The 14,209-nt window shown below is 54.4% G+C and overlaps 1 protein-coding gene across 1 annotated transcript in view; it reads left to right on the top strand.

Annotated features, from left to right (window-relative positions):
• Positions 1-3,368: 3,368 nt before the first annotated feature.
• Positions 3,369-14,209, top strand: part of MAP2K3 (mitogen-activated protein kinase kinase 3) — a 40,831-nt gene continuing 29,990 nt past the window's right edge. The window contains exon 1 of the mRNA XM_062588435.1: positions 3,369-3,444. Within this exon, the coding sequence (XP_062444419.1) occupies positions 3,429-3,444 (16 nt within the window). The 5' untranslated portion in view covers positions 3,369-3,428. The remainder of the gene's footprint in view (positions 3,445-14,209) is intronic.

Raw genomic sequence — 14,209 nt, 5'->3', positions numbered from 1 at the left:
TGGCTTCTTGGGGAGCTTGTCCTGAGAGGCAAGCAGGCCCCAGCTGCAGGGGAAACTATGTGCTGGCTGTTACGGGATGCCACGGATACCACGGTGTGTGTGGGAGCACGGATGCTACGGACAATGTATTTGGGGTGGCTGCATTAACTGCATCCTCCAAAACAAAAGGAACCTGAGTTTCAACACACCATGTTGTGTAAATCAGAGACTGTTCAATCAAACTGGTGTATCCACTATCTGCAAAATTGGTTGACAAAATAGGCTGGCTGTCTCCATGTTTGTCGAGCTGCAGCAGCAAAATCTCAGTATCTTTGGACTGAAAGCTTTTGGAGGTAGGAGCTGTGTCTACAGGAAGTGTCTGCAAAACAGCTAGCGCCCTATAGGGCAGGGTGGTGGCTGCTTTTATAATAGGAAAAATAACAATATTTAGTATATAATTTGTAATAATTGATTATCAGCATAGTTTGCACTTAAATAGCATCTTGTGAAGTTAGGCCTTTAATTACTAATCCCTTTGGTTCCTGCTCCGTGAAATTGGAGTTTACAGACTGATTGATTCATCAGCCACCAGGTTTATTTGGTTATGCTGCTCCATGGACCTGTGCTGATGCCATGGCAGGGTGCTGGTGTGGTACCGATCGCAGGCTCCGGAGCTGTGCGCTACCGTCCAGCAGAGTCTGTGGAGTTGCAGTACCTGCCAGGCTGCAGAAATGGGCTGGCTCTGATGGGAGAAGGCTTTGTTACCTCCCTGGCACATGAAAGACCGCAAAATATCAACAATGCGATGTTGTCCTTCTCCTGTGCTCTTTAGCTGGTGACCTCGAGAGGTTTAACAAACGTAAATTAGCCATTTTCACAGCGTGCCTGTGCGGTGGGTACATGGTGTGATCTCCTTCCCAAGCCACGGCACAAAGCGGTTAAGAAACGCGTCCCGCGTCGCTAGGCAGATCCGCAGCAGATCGGCGGGGAGAAAGGAAGCCAGCGGCTGAGGTTCAATTCCTTCCTTTGTTACGGGCCTTCTGGGCGAGCGGGGAATCAATTACTCCCTCCTGGCAGCCCTCGCTAAGCCCGTGCTTCCAGGCCGTATGGCGGTGCTGAAAGATAAAGACAGCAAAGCATTGTGAGCGCATGAACGCAAGGGAAGCCAAACACAGGCTGTAAAGAGCAGGGCCCAGCACAGCTGTGATTTTTCAGGAAGGAAGCATGCACCGAGGGTATGGGGGAGCCTGGCACGGGCAGAGACAGGGGCCAAATCCTGCACCCAGCTTTGAGCTGTGAGGGGGAGCCAACGCCCTTGAGCACGCAGGAGATGCTTGTGGGAAATGCATGGCTGGGATCCTGAGAAGGGATGGAAAGGAGAAGTATGTTCCGCATGGATGAAGGGGAGGTGCTCCCTGCTGGGTCTCCTCCGCTCTGTTGGGGGGGGGGTGCTCTGTCCAGCATGCCTGGTGGCTCTCAAACCAGCCCTGGCATAGCCCTGCCACAGCTGGGCTGGAGACAGTCCCCAGCTCTATCCTCCAGCAAGGTGGCCAGCCACAGAGGTAGAGAGCACGGAGCGCGAGGGACCTCGGAGTGTTCAGTGAGGCCTGACCCACACCTCCATCCTTTTCCCTCCATCCTCCCACAGCCTACAAATCCACAGATGCACTTACAACATCCTAGAAATGTGGAATGGCCCTCCAGGAATGCTAAAAATCCACCACCCATGCAGGAATTTCTGGGAATGCTTCGGCTGTGCTGGGACATTTTGCTCAGCCTTTGCCTGTAATGATTACCTCTACCTTGGGCCAGCAATTACAGCTGCCTCTGATCTTTCAGATACACTTATCCAGCAAGGAGTTGGTTGGATCTGATAAAGAGCAGCTCAGACAGACAGGAGGAGTTGCAGGCAAAAGACACATCTCCGCCAGACACTTAGAGGTTGCAAAATAAAGAGAAAGGTGCCCACGAGAGGCAACTGGGCCCTGGCTCCAGAGAGATGACCAACCCTCAGATGCTGCCTCTGATCCTGTTCCTGCCCTTTGGGCCAGAGCATTCTTGCCTGCTATTTCTCCGTTTTGCAGCTAGCAGAAGTGCATGGGTTTTCCTTCTCTCCTTAGCCCCAGTGCCTTGCCACGCTGCCAGATTTTCACGCTGAGTGCATCCAAATTCCCATTCACCCCTCTGCAATGCTTCTGAAGATCTCAGAGCAGGTTACAAACATCTACTGGTTAAACTCCTCAGTGATTCAAGGAGGAGGAATAAAATGAGGCAATTGTTTCATCCACCCCTTTAATTACAGCCCGAGCTGGAGCCGGCAGCACCTCCAGCCGTCCCTGGTGGGGAAAGGAACCGTACAGCGTGAACCGTGCTCCGAGACACGCGGGTCGTGCTTGCGAAGGCTCCCCCGGGCTCCCGCGAGCCCAGCGGCCGAGACGTCTCCGGCGTCAGCCCTCGCAGGCGCCTTTCCAGCCGGAGGCCCGGAAGGCCGCCACGCGCCGAGGCGCGCCGCAGCCGCGGCCGGTGGATCTCACCCCCAAACACCGACCCAGCCCAAAGCTGCTTGGATCAGCCGGCCTGGAGTTCGCACCTAACTGCTGATTCAGAGATCCGACGGGCCAAAAGCCGGGAAGGCCCGTGGCGATCTGACCTCCTGCCTTCCCGGCCCGGAGAACGACGTCGGTAGCTCTTGCTTCACCTTGTGGTTGAAGCGTTTTTCCAGAGGCTCCTTGTCCACCTTGAAAGACTTGGAAGGCGGGGAGGCTCCTACGTCCCTTGGGGAGCTAACGGCTCTCGCTACTACAAATCTGTAATTTATTTCCCATTTTGAATTTTTCTAGCTATGGTTTCCAGTTGTTGGGTCTTACACCGCCGTGGCCGGACCAAAGGTCGGAGGCGCCAGGGCTGTGGGGTCCCCTGTGTCCCCTCACGGGCCGCGGGGCCTGGGGGCCCGCAGGGTGGGCTCAGGCGACGAGGAGGAGGAGGAGGGCGACGGCCTGCCTGAGGGTGAGGGGAGGAAGGCACCGGGCCGTTGGTGGAGCTGGGCCGCAGCCACGGCGAGGCGCCGCAGCCTCCCCTCAGCTCCGAGCCGCCATTTCGGGGCGGCAGCGCGGCCTCGAGCCCTGCCTCGGTCCGCGGGGCCGCCTGGCGGACAACTGCCCCCCCCCCCCCCCCCCCGCGCCCGCCCGCCCGCCTCGCTCCAGCCTCCCGCCCCTGCCGGAGAACCAGAAAAAAAAACCCTCTCCGCGGGGAGGCGGGCCGCGCCGTGGCCGCGCCCCCTTCGGCAGGAGACCAATAGGAGCGAGGCTCCGTCGGCGGGGGGCGGTGCGTGGCGGGCCCTCGCCCCGCCCCGCGGCTCTCCCGCCGCTGCGTGCCGCGCTCGCCCGGACAGCGCCGGGCGCCGGCCGTGGCCTGGGCGCGCTGCGGGGCCGCCGCGCCGCCAGACGGACATGTCGCTGCCCAGAGGTAGGAGAGCGCCGGGGCGCTGCGCCGCGCCGGGCCTGGGGGGCCGCGGGGCCGGGGGGGCCGCGGCCCGCAGCGGGAGAGCGGGGCGGGGGGGAGCGCGTCCCGGGGCGCCGCGTCCCGGGGCATCGCCGGGCTCCTCCCGAGGCGTCGCCTGGTGTGTCCCGGGGCATCACCTGGTGTGTCCCGGGGCATCGCCGGGCTCGTCCCGGAGCATTGCCGGGTGCATCCCAAGGCATCGCCTGGTGTATCCCAAGGCATCGCCCAGGCATGTCCCGGGCATTGCCCGGTGCGTCCCAGAGCATCGCCTGGTGTATCCCAAGGCACCTGCAGGCATGTCCCAAGGAGCAGCCTGAAGGGATCACCTGGGACATCCGCAGTTGTTACCCAGCGCATCCAAAGGCATCCCCAGATGTGTCCGAAGGCATCATCCGGCACGTCTGAAGGCATCGCCGGAGGCGTGTGAAGGCACCCCCGGATGCATCTGTCGGCATCACCCGGCACATCCGAGAGGACGCCTGGCCCCACCGGAAAGCCTCCCCGGGCGCCAGCCTCACCGTAGGCATCGTGGCGCCCCAGGGAGCCCCTGCGGCAGCAGGGGTGCGGGGACGGCGCGCCCTGGGCCTCCGCGGCCGGGGCTGGCACCTGGCAAGCGCTGCCGGGCGAAACTTTGGACCTTGGGTTTGTCGGCAGAGGCGGCGGGGCAGGCGTGCGGCGCGGCCGGGGCTAGGGACGAGGTGATCAAAGCGTGTCGTCGGCCCGTGATGCAAGTTTTCAGGTGTCGGCTGGATGGTCCTTGTGCTATTACTGGTTTAATTAAGGCTTCATGGAATGATTAAGTCTTATGTAAACCGAGAAGATAGGATGCTAGATATACAATTGTTGCCCAATCTTTCGTGTTTAAATTTCCTGTTATCTGCACCCTTGATGTGCCGCCAGTAAAGTATTGATAGGTAGCGCAGTTCTGTTAGGTGAAGTAAAGAAAATCTTCCAGGCTTGCCTCCCTTGTAATTAAGTTGTTTATACAGAAACAAAAATATGCAAAGCTCTTTAGAAACAGCCTGAGGACAGCCATCCCTGTTCTTGTCCATTCAAAATCGAAGGCCTGGATCTACCTGACCATGCGTGTGAGGTTCATCAGTTCTCCCTGATTTTGCTGCGTCTTTGCATGTGCACATGCATGATTTTGCAGGATCTGGGCTGAAATAATCTTAAGTTGCTTGTAGGCAGGAATACCCCGATGGCCAGCTGGGCTGACTTGCTGTTGTTAAATTGATGCCTGAGTAGATAAACGAGCGATTTCACCAGATGGAGCAATTGGGCAGCGTGTTTTTTCTGTCTATTGGAGCGTCTGGGCAGCTGCAAAACGCTCAGATACTGAGCAAGGCTGATGCTGGTTCTAAACTTACTGAGCCTGAATTGCAGCAGAAGGGCCAGACCGCTAACTGGATAACTGTACATGGGAAGTGTTGTTCCCTGCTTCTTCCAAAACGTTGGTTTTGATTGCGTTGAGTTGTCCTCCCCGTTGCAACTCGGCACTGGGACAGAGTTCGTGCACCCTTGTACTTTCTGCACTGCCCTAAGGTACAAAACCTGGGATGCGTGTGTTTGTTAGAGGAAAACGTGAGCAAACAGCACAGTTTGACCTGTTGAAATGAAAGGGGATGGAAGTATTGAAGTGCTTGTTTGTGTTGCACGAGGAGAACCCGAGTTTCACGCACAGCAGCGTTCCCTGGGCGGCCCCGGGGCAAGACAGCAGCGAGTCTCTTCCCCTCAAAGAAAACCGCTATTGCAGTTTAGTAAACTTTGTCGCTAACCTCGAACAGGACGCTGTGAGGATGAGCGGAGCAGGCAGCAGCCCGTAACGTAGCGAGTTGGTGGCATGAAACGAAACGGAAAGGAGGTGCGTGAGGATGGCCGTCCCTGCGTGTTCGGCTTGGTCGCGGAGGCAGAGCTCCGACCTGCCGGAGCGCCCGGTGCTGACTCCGAACCTTGGCACATGCCAGCTGAGGGCATGTGCGTGTGTCAGAAGCACCTTGGTAGAGTTTCCCATTGCGGCTGGCAAACGTGATTGTGTGTCATGGATGTTATTTATAGAGCATCACCGTGACTAAGGTGGCCTGGTCACTGTCCCAAGGTGAGCGCAGTCTGCTAGGTATTGGCCTGGGATGACACCATGAGCTGGCTGGGGAAGTTTGGAGGAAGACAGGAAGATTGCTTTGCTGATGCCTTAGAGCTCTAGGCAGCCGGTTGCATCAGCGCTGTGGGTAACAGCCGGACAGATTCAGGGAGGAGAGCATGCAAAGTGTGATTGCTGCTTCTCTTTTATCACTGGAATAAAATTTGGGGGGTTTTCCTTGTTCTGGAGTGATGCACTGGAAACTTGAAGTCAGGAACCATGTGAGCAGATGAGCACACCTCAATATGACCTTTTTTTTCTTTTCTTTTTTTTTTTTTTAATGATCCGTGTCTTAAATGGAGGGAATGTGGACCTGAGTTTCCTGTTTGCTGTGTAAGTAGGGTATGAATCAGCAGCGATTATAATTGTTCTGAATGGAGCTGCTGACTCATAGGTAAGAAGAGCACATGCTCGAGCCGGCTTCCCAGATGGGAAGGGTGCAACAGGGCTTCTTAAAAGGGCTGTCAAGACCCAGTCCCAGGCCAGATCTCTTTTGGGTTGCAGACGCCGCAGGCTGGGTGAGCCCGAGCAGCAGATGTGTGGATGGAGGGAAGAGGTGAGCTCCCTCCTTTGGCAGCCCGGCTGAGAGACCTCTCCTGGCTCGTGGGAGACGAGGCGTGTGCCGGGCCTGGAAGGGTTTCCCAGGAAGTCGTGTGGCTGACAACAACAGGCGTTGCCTGTAGGAGTGTTGTGGGAGTGTGGCCTGTCCATGCGTTCTTGGAGAAAGTCTGAAACCTTTCTGCGTTTGCAGGTGTCTGGTTGCATGAGTTATTCTTTGGAATGAGCCAGTTCCTGCCTGAAATATAATTACTGCTAATACTGCTTACTGAAGGTATCACGTGTGTGCTGAGTACCCTCGTTGTCTTTGGCTGGCGTTGACTGCTCTGGGTCTCCATCTCGCTTGAGCGTTTTTCCTGCCTGTCCCCTTTGTCTCCATCGATGCAGGATTTGGCATTAGGATGGATTCAGAACGTATGTAATGCATCTGCTTGTTTCAAGCCCCTCTCCTCTCGTTCCGTGCGCGCTCCACTGCAGTCACGCGCGCCTCCGCTGTCCCTCGTGACGGGCCTCGGTTTTGCTCCTGCCTCAGAAATGCAAGCTCTTTGCGTGGGGCTCGCCAGCTGTGCTGCTGCCTGTGAACGCTCTCAGGTCTTGAGTGCCTGCTTCCACTTGCCTTGCACAGGTTGCATCTCATTGACAGCACTGGTGTCAAGTCATTCTCGGCATCCTTTTGGACGGCCTGGGTTTAAGCCGTCTCTGTTCAGGGAAATCCAGTGGATTTGGGCTTCTCTTTCCTGGTTGCTTCCCCTTCTTAGGCTTAAGCTGATCAGGACAAATGGAGTCTGCCGCGTTGCTGCTCTCAGGTTGGCTGTTTCAATGGTAGATGTGTACAAACGCTCGGCTGCTGTCGTTTTGGCTTAGTCACGGGATCGACTGCTGCCTCTGGAGTTTTTGGGGACGCGTGTAGCTGCAGCCGACAGCCTGTGACACGCGTGAATGGAATGGTGCTGGGTGAGGGAGCTTTTCTTCGGCTCTGGACTAAACGTAGCTTTTCAGCTAAACACCTTGTGTGGCTTATGTGAAGCTTAGTAGGGATTTCAGCTTAATTCCTTTCCCCATTGCCCATATCTGGTTGATCCAAATTATCTTGCAGGATCAGGTGCGTGTGAAAGCACCACTTGCTATTTCTGGGCAATCTTGCACTGTCAAGTTTAATATTTACTAAAATGCTCAAAATCTCTCATTTGTCTCAGGTCAGCAAAACTCACCAGAGCTGTACTTACCAAATTGCTGGCACTGAGGGAAGGAATCGCATACAAGGTGCTCGAACTGCATGTGTGTCTTTCCTCTAGAGCTTTGTAAGGGACATGGGCACTGGCAGCAAATCTCAACACATGACTGGTACTGGATAAACTTTTTCCAACAGAGTCTGCACCTTGTACAGCAAAATGAATGCTCTGAAGTGCATTCATGGGGCTTATATCCAAGAGGTTAAAGTAGAGTGGGAGGAAACCGTTAGGGAGCCTGCAGCCTTGGGTGCATGCAGGATACGCACAGTGGAGGGTGCACAAGTTGTTTTAGATTATGTGCTTGCAGATCCAGGTTGCTATTTTTTTTCCTAGGGCTGAAAGCGTATCCTCTGCCCGTGTGTGTGGCCCTGCATGAAGACCTGCAGCTGCTGTCACTGTGTGTGTGGGCTGTGACTCAGTTCCCTTCTGATGCTGGTACCTAAGTGAGGAAGCCCAAGAAGTCCCTCATGGTGGGACAGGCTGGGTGTCCCCAGGGCAGGCATGTGCCTACTGTAACTGCTGAACTAGGAGGTTGCTTGAGAAAGCAGCTGGGGAGATGCAGAATTGCAGGAAGGGAAGATGCAGCAATGAGATCCAGAGGGAAAGGACCAGTTTGTTCTCCTCTAAGGTCACCTAGCACCAGTGTTGAAGTAGCTCAAAAAGCAAATTCTTTAGTTGAGCAATTCTCCTCCAGGAAGACATGAGTAGCTTGCTAGGTGCCTGGATGTGACCCACGGCACTTCACAGCCACGTGCTTTTACTTCCCTTTTTGGATAGCAGCAGATCTGCGTTTCCTGATGTAATGAACTTCAGTGTGAGAATTTGCAATTGGGCTGTGAATGAGGGTGCTCAGAGAGCTGTTACGCTGTTGGGGAAAGGGAGCGGTTGAAGCCAGGCTGCTTTTCTGGGAGGGCAGTTCTGCTTTAACTCCAAGGCTTGGAAAAATCATCATTGAGATATGCAAGAACTCAGGAATGAACTGGTGCTTGTTCTGGTAAAATGTCTGCTCTGGGCAGGAAAATAAACAGTGTGGATGAGTCCCTGCTGCATCCGTGGCTCTACTGAGTCTATGCCCTCTACGCAGAGCGCCCCACGGTTATGCAGTTCAGTTGGCTGTGAATCCTGTAGTTTTTCATGACCTGGTCACACAGCTGCCACCCCCAAAAAGTCAGTTCTGCTACAAAAACCTGCAGGAGCAGGGGATTCAGCTCTAGGCTCCCTCTGCGTCCAGGCAGTGCAACCAGCAGCCTGATGTCCTCTGTGTGCACGAACAAACATGTGGACCACAAAGTCATGTTTTTATTTTAACTCTGAAACACCATGCAGCATGTGTCTGATTAATTATAACCATCATGAAAGAGGGAGAGTAGGGCTATACACCTGCCCTCCTCTTAGTGCTGCTCTGGGGTCGGGTGGGCTGCTTTCCGACAGCCAGAACGTTGGGTGCCTGCAAAATATTGTGTTGGACGTCACAAATATTTAGCTGTGCTGCAGAAGTTCATTTTTCCTCCCTGGAGGAGGCATCCCTGGAGGGATGCCCCCTGCTTTTTCAGCAGATAATACTTCTCCTTGAAGGCTGCTGCTTTAATTTTCCAGGTCTGGGCTGAGGTCCAAGGCAGTGCCTGTAGCCCGGCCCCCGCCGTTGGCGAAGGTGGGCCTTGCTGGAGGAAACCCGTCGGCGCTTTGCAGAGCTCCTTGCTGCGTGCCCGGGCGGCTCTGTGGGTTTCCGGTCCCAGTAATTTTGCGACCGAAGTAGCCTTCGTTGCGGACGTGGGGACACTGTGGGATTTTTGTTGGAAGAGTGTTTTCGCTGGTGCTGCTAACGTGCTGCCCGGGCAGGCTGTTTGCCAGGGAAAGAGCCAGGAAAGGAACTTGCATTGTCTGGGGAGGCGATTTCACCCTACCAACAAAAAATTGGGGGTTTTACTGGCGTGACTCAGGACTGCTCGTGGGTACACATGAAGCCAGGTCGACCCACAGCCTCTTTTGCTGATAAAAAACTGTAGTGAAGATCGAGTGTTAGCCTGGAATTTTGGGTTGGGGGGAAGGCAGAGAGGATTTTTTTATATATAATAGTGACAACTGGAAGTTCCTGTTCTTTTTTTGCCGTGGGAGATACCCCATCTCCTCTTGTCTTTATCTTCTCTGGGCAGGGGTAAGCACTGCACTGGTACCGTGGCAGTGCTGCGGGTCCCCGAGGAGTACCATCGTTACGTGGCACGACTGCAGGTATCTGAGCACGATGCCGGCCCGTGGCCCCAGCTGGCCATGCTTTGCAGCGGGTCCGTGTCTCTGCTCCGTTTTCTGGAGCTGGGAGGAGGCTCCCCGCAGTCACCCTCCTCTAGCACTCTGCAGCCACTTCTCTGCCCAGCAAAAGGCAGGAGCAGAATTGCTGCCAACAGCAGGAGGCAGCGGCTTACGGTGCGGCTACGGGAAAGGATAAGATTTGAGGGTCTCAGTCGGGAAGGGACGGTGGGAAGCTTCTTCCGTGGCTTCTGCCATGGGGGATCCTGACGCCACAGCAGGATAAAGGTGCTGAGAAGATGGGAAGGAGATGGCCCCTCTCCAACATGCTTCCCCCTGTAATCCCGTTCTGCTGTGTCCGTCCAAAGGTTTAATACACGGGGATCCTTCCTGTGGTGTCTGTGCTATGGGGAGAGCATACGGCGTCTCCCATCCCTAACGTGCGGCACGAGAAGGTGGGAGTCACGTTGGAAGGTGTCCCTCTTGAGCCCTGGAGGTGAAGGCCTCTGTGCTGCTGGCTTTCGTGCGTTTAGGGGAAAATGAGGGAACGCTTGATTCGCGCAGGGGCTGTGGCGAGCATTTTGCTTAGCTACAGCTAGGCAGGAGGTTGGGAAGCTGCTTCCAGGAATTACTGCAGCCCGTCCAATAGCTTTTGGGTGAATTCAGGCAGATTGTGTAAAAAAGACACCCAGCCTTGTTTTTAAAGACATCCAGTGCTGGAGTTTGGTTTCTCTGAAACGCAAAAGCTGTGACCTCGGGGAACTGTCTGGTGCGAGCCGGGGTGTGGTGGACCATGACGTTTCTGCGTTTCGCCCGGCCCCCTCCTATCCTGGGGTGGAATGGCTTTATGATCCTGCTTGCCAAGAAGCAAGGGAAGGAGCACCCTGCCAGCTGCACGCAGTGTAAAGGTGATGGCCCAGCTGTTGTCTTCTCCTTTGGGAACTGCCAAAGTGGAGGAGGAGGAGGTGGAGTGGGTCTGTAACGGAATCCGTTAGGCTGGCCACAGCCTCTGAACTACGATCTAGGAGATTGCCTCCAAACTGATCTGTCCCCCACTGCAAGCTTTAGCTTCATTATCTCAAGCAATAAGATAATATGCTGATAAAAAAAAAAATTAAAAACATAATACAAGTGGAAGAGGAGGCAGGATGAGAATGAGACAAAAGTTACCAGAAATTATTGTTTGTAGAGCATCCACCCTTCCTCTCCCCAAAACCAGAAAAAAAATGTATCTTTGGAAAGGAAGAAACCTCCAGAGTGCTCGATACAAGTAATTTCCCATCAGCGGTTGCTAACCTTAGCTGTGGTTTGGCACTGGTATCGGCATGATGGCTCATATCAGATGAACCTTGGCGAGGGTAGGTGTTCCCTGCTTCTAGCAGCGGTTGGACCCTCTCTTCCATCTGCCTAGCGAGTACTGAAGTGACTCTTGATGCTCGGTGTTTCTTCCCTGCTAATGCACTCTTATGTCTTGCCTCGGTAGTGCCAGGTTTTTTGGCATCTTTTAGGAGACTTAAAAGCAGCTTTTAATTACTGTTTTTCATTCCCCCAGAGGTCTCTGAGATCCTTGCTGCAGAGCCAGGAACACTGCTAATATTTCAGGTTTTTGGTTAAACATGGATGTGCAGCTCCTGTCTGATTTTCTGGTGAATATGGCATTGGTGGCTGCAGGGGGAATATGCAGACATCTCTAAAGAACTGATAAAGCAGATGTAAAACTCTGCAGCTAGGATGGGATCCTGACAGTGTCTCTTCAGAGGTGCCAAGAGACCAAGGGGTAAAATACCAAATGTGAAATAAAAAAGGAAGAAAAATAACCTGTACTGATTGAACTTCTCTTGGATCAGACCGTGCTGCTTTTCCTTTTCCAAATGCTCTAGTTAAAGTGGCAGAGCCCCTTGCAGCGAGTGTAGCAAGCTGGTAGGAAATTTAGAGAAGTAAAATAGGCTAATGTAAACACTTTTCTTCCAAGGTAGCGACGGGCTCAGCACTCTGCCAGCCTTGCTGGGTGTTGTGACACTCCGGCACTGTTTCCTGCTCAGGCTGCGGGCGGATGTTCGTTCTGAAAATGGTTTGTAATCTGTGAGGCCGGACCTGGAAGCAGGGACCCTGCTCTGGCTGAACCAGGGGTATGGAACTTGTCCTGAGTCTCCTGTGGGACCTCCTCATCTAGTTGGGACTTTGGAGCTGGTGGCTAGTGCAAGTCAGATCACCAGCATAATAACCCACAGCATGGGGTAAAGAGGGATATGAAGGAAGCGAGTTTGTCTGCGAGGCCTGGCAGGTGCCAGTCATATGTCTGACAGCTCATAAACATGCAGGGCTGGTGACAAGGATGGGCCAGAGTTGGGGTGAGAGAAGATGACAGGGCTATCTGGGGGGTGTCAGCTCTTCTGGACTAGCAGGCCAGTTAGATACCGCTTTGTGGTGTGTGCATGTAAACTTCCTCCTAGCCTAAATCTTGGAGGGATGACTGACAAACCTCTGTGCCTGGGCTGTGGCAGTCTGTTTCGGTGGATTGGGTGCTGTGCTCTTCATCGGTCTTCACTGATGTTAGCAGCAGCCTTTTGAGATGAGAGTATCCTGACTTGGATTGCTGGAAGGCATTTGCTGTACATCTCAAAGCAGCCGGGGCTGCAAATGCATCATTCCCTGCAGGAGATAGCATGAGTTTTTCCTATTAAAGGTCATGAAGGACAAATGTACCATGTGCTGGAAGGAGTTTTTTGCTCTAGGGCAGAGATCTTGCTCCACTGGGTGTCGGAATCGGAAAGCTCAGACTATCTGTGCCTGAAAGGGAGACCACAAAGAAGCAGGGCAGCAAGCTGGGTGGATCGGCAAGGACGGTCTCCGAGTTGGTCCTGAACGTGTGCCCACTGTCATGCATGGTGGCAAGGGGATGTGTTGTCCACAAGATGCGAGGGGATCCTTGCAGCTCATCACTAAAAACGATGTGGCTCTTTTTATAAGAGCTAGTGTGTTCGTCATCGAGGCTTTTAAGAAAGCTGCTCTGCATAGTTAAACATCCCCTGCCACTGTGGACTGCTTGGTTTCTCTCCTGAAATGCTGCCAAGTTGCATTTCGGTCAAAGATGAGGTGATCCTGTGCTGATCTGTTGCTTTTAGCTGCTCTTTGCTCCCTCCCAAGTGCCTTGGGGGAGAGGTGGGAGGCCTGGTCCTGGGCCTGGTCCTGCGTACTGTTCTCTGTCTGCTTGTAAAACCCTGTGCTTGCATCCAGAAAATCCCAGCTCTTAGCCTGAGAAATATTTTGTGCCTGCAAAGGTGCATGCGTGCCCTTCTTTAACGCAGCTGCGAGGCTCAGCGGGCTTTCTAGGTTTCCCTGCTCTCCCTGCAGCTAAAATCATCTCTCTCTTTCCACCGTGTTCCTGTTCCGGGGCGCCCTGCACGCCGGCGATGCATCCTGTCGACTCCCTTCCCCGTTGGCGAGTGGTTGTATGGACCAAGTAGCGTGGTGGTCTGTAAGGGAGGACGCGGGCGGGAGTGGGGTGGGGTGGCAGCGCTGCGGACGGGCTGGCACGGCCCGCACCTACGCCTTCGGGCTCTGCTCCGGCTTTATCTCCTTGGCGGCGTTCGCTTGCCTTAAGGCTGCCAAAGAGGGAGGTGGCGGTGGGTGCTGCAGCTTGCTGCAGCCTGCGCAGCTCCCCTCGTGAGCTCTTTATCAGCCTCGCTTACCCGTTTCTTCCAAGATTTCGGTTTATCCCCTTTATTGCTTTGTCAGCCAGCGTGCTTGGCTTCGAGCATCTCTTGCAGCGAGCATCTGTGAGCGCTGGGTGGTGGAGACCAGCTGGGACTGGGCAGAGCTGAGATTGCCCTCCGAGCCGGGCTGCGTCTCAGCCGGGCCGCCTTCTCGGTTCTTGTGCCGTGCGGACGCCGCTCGCTTGCCCACGAGAAGCTGTCGTGCGTGTTAATGAGACCTGCTCCTGCCTGGTTTGTTGAAGGGCATCTGGATGACCAGAGGGAAGCGGTGGCTGGAGGAAGCACCTTTAGAAACGGATGGGCTGGTATTGTAGGTGCTCTCCTCCGCCGGTTCTCCCGTGCGTGCGATCTCGGTTCTGCGTACATTCCAGGTTGCTGCAAGAGTTCGCCCGTAATTTTCGATCCACAAAGAATTTCTTGTTCAGTAACTGTGGATTTCCCCATGGGGTTTTACAGCCACAGCTCTGCGAGGGAAACCGTGCGTAACAACGGCGCGGCCGGGAGCCAGCGCGTGTTTCCCTTTATCACTAGCAGGTTTGACGTTTCACATGTCTCCTTCCGACTCCTCTCCTTGCTCCGCTTTACTTGATGCCTTGCAGAACGCCACTTCTTTGCCCCCAAATGCTGATTGGAGGCTCGCTTTTTCGGGGTGAGAGAGATTATTGTATGTTTGCTTGTTTTATTTAGAGGAAAACGATTCTTGGAAGCGCTAAGGGTGCCCCGCAGAAAGCTGCAAGCTGCCGTCTGTGCGAACTGCGCTGAGTCACAGCCTGCGAGTCCTTGACCCAGGATGTGAGCTGGACGTGTTGGGGCTAGTCCGTGCAAACTGCTATTTTCCT

This window comes from Rhea pennata, chromosome 15 (genome assembly GCF_028389875.1).
Source record: "Rhea pennata isolate bPtePen1 chromosome 15, bPtePen1.pri, whole genome shotgun sequence".
NCBI lineage: Eukaryota > Metazoa > Chordata > Aves > Rheiformes > Rheidae > Rhea > Rhea pennata.
This window is presented reverse-complemented; position numbering and strand designations above follow the sequence as displayed.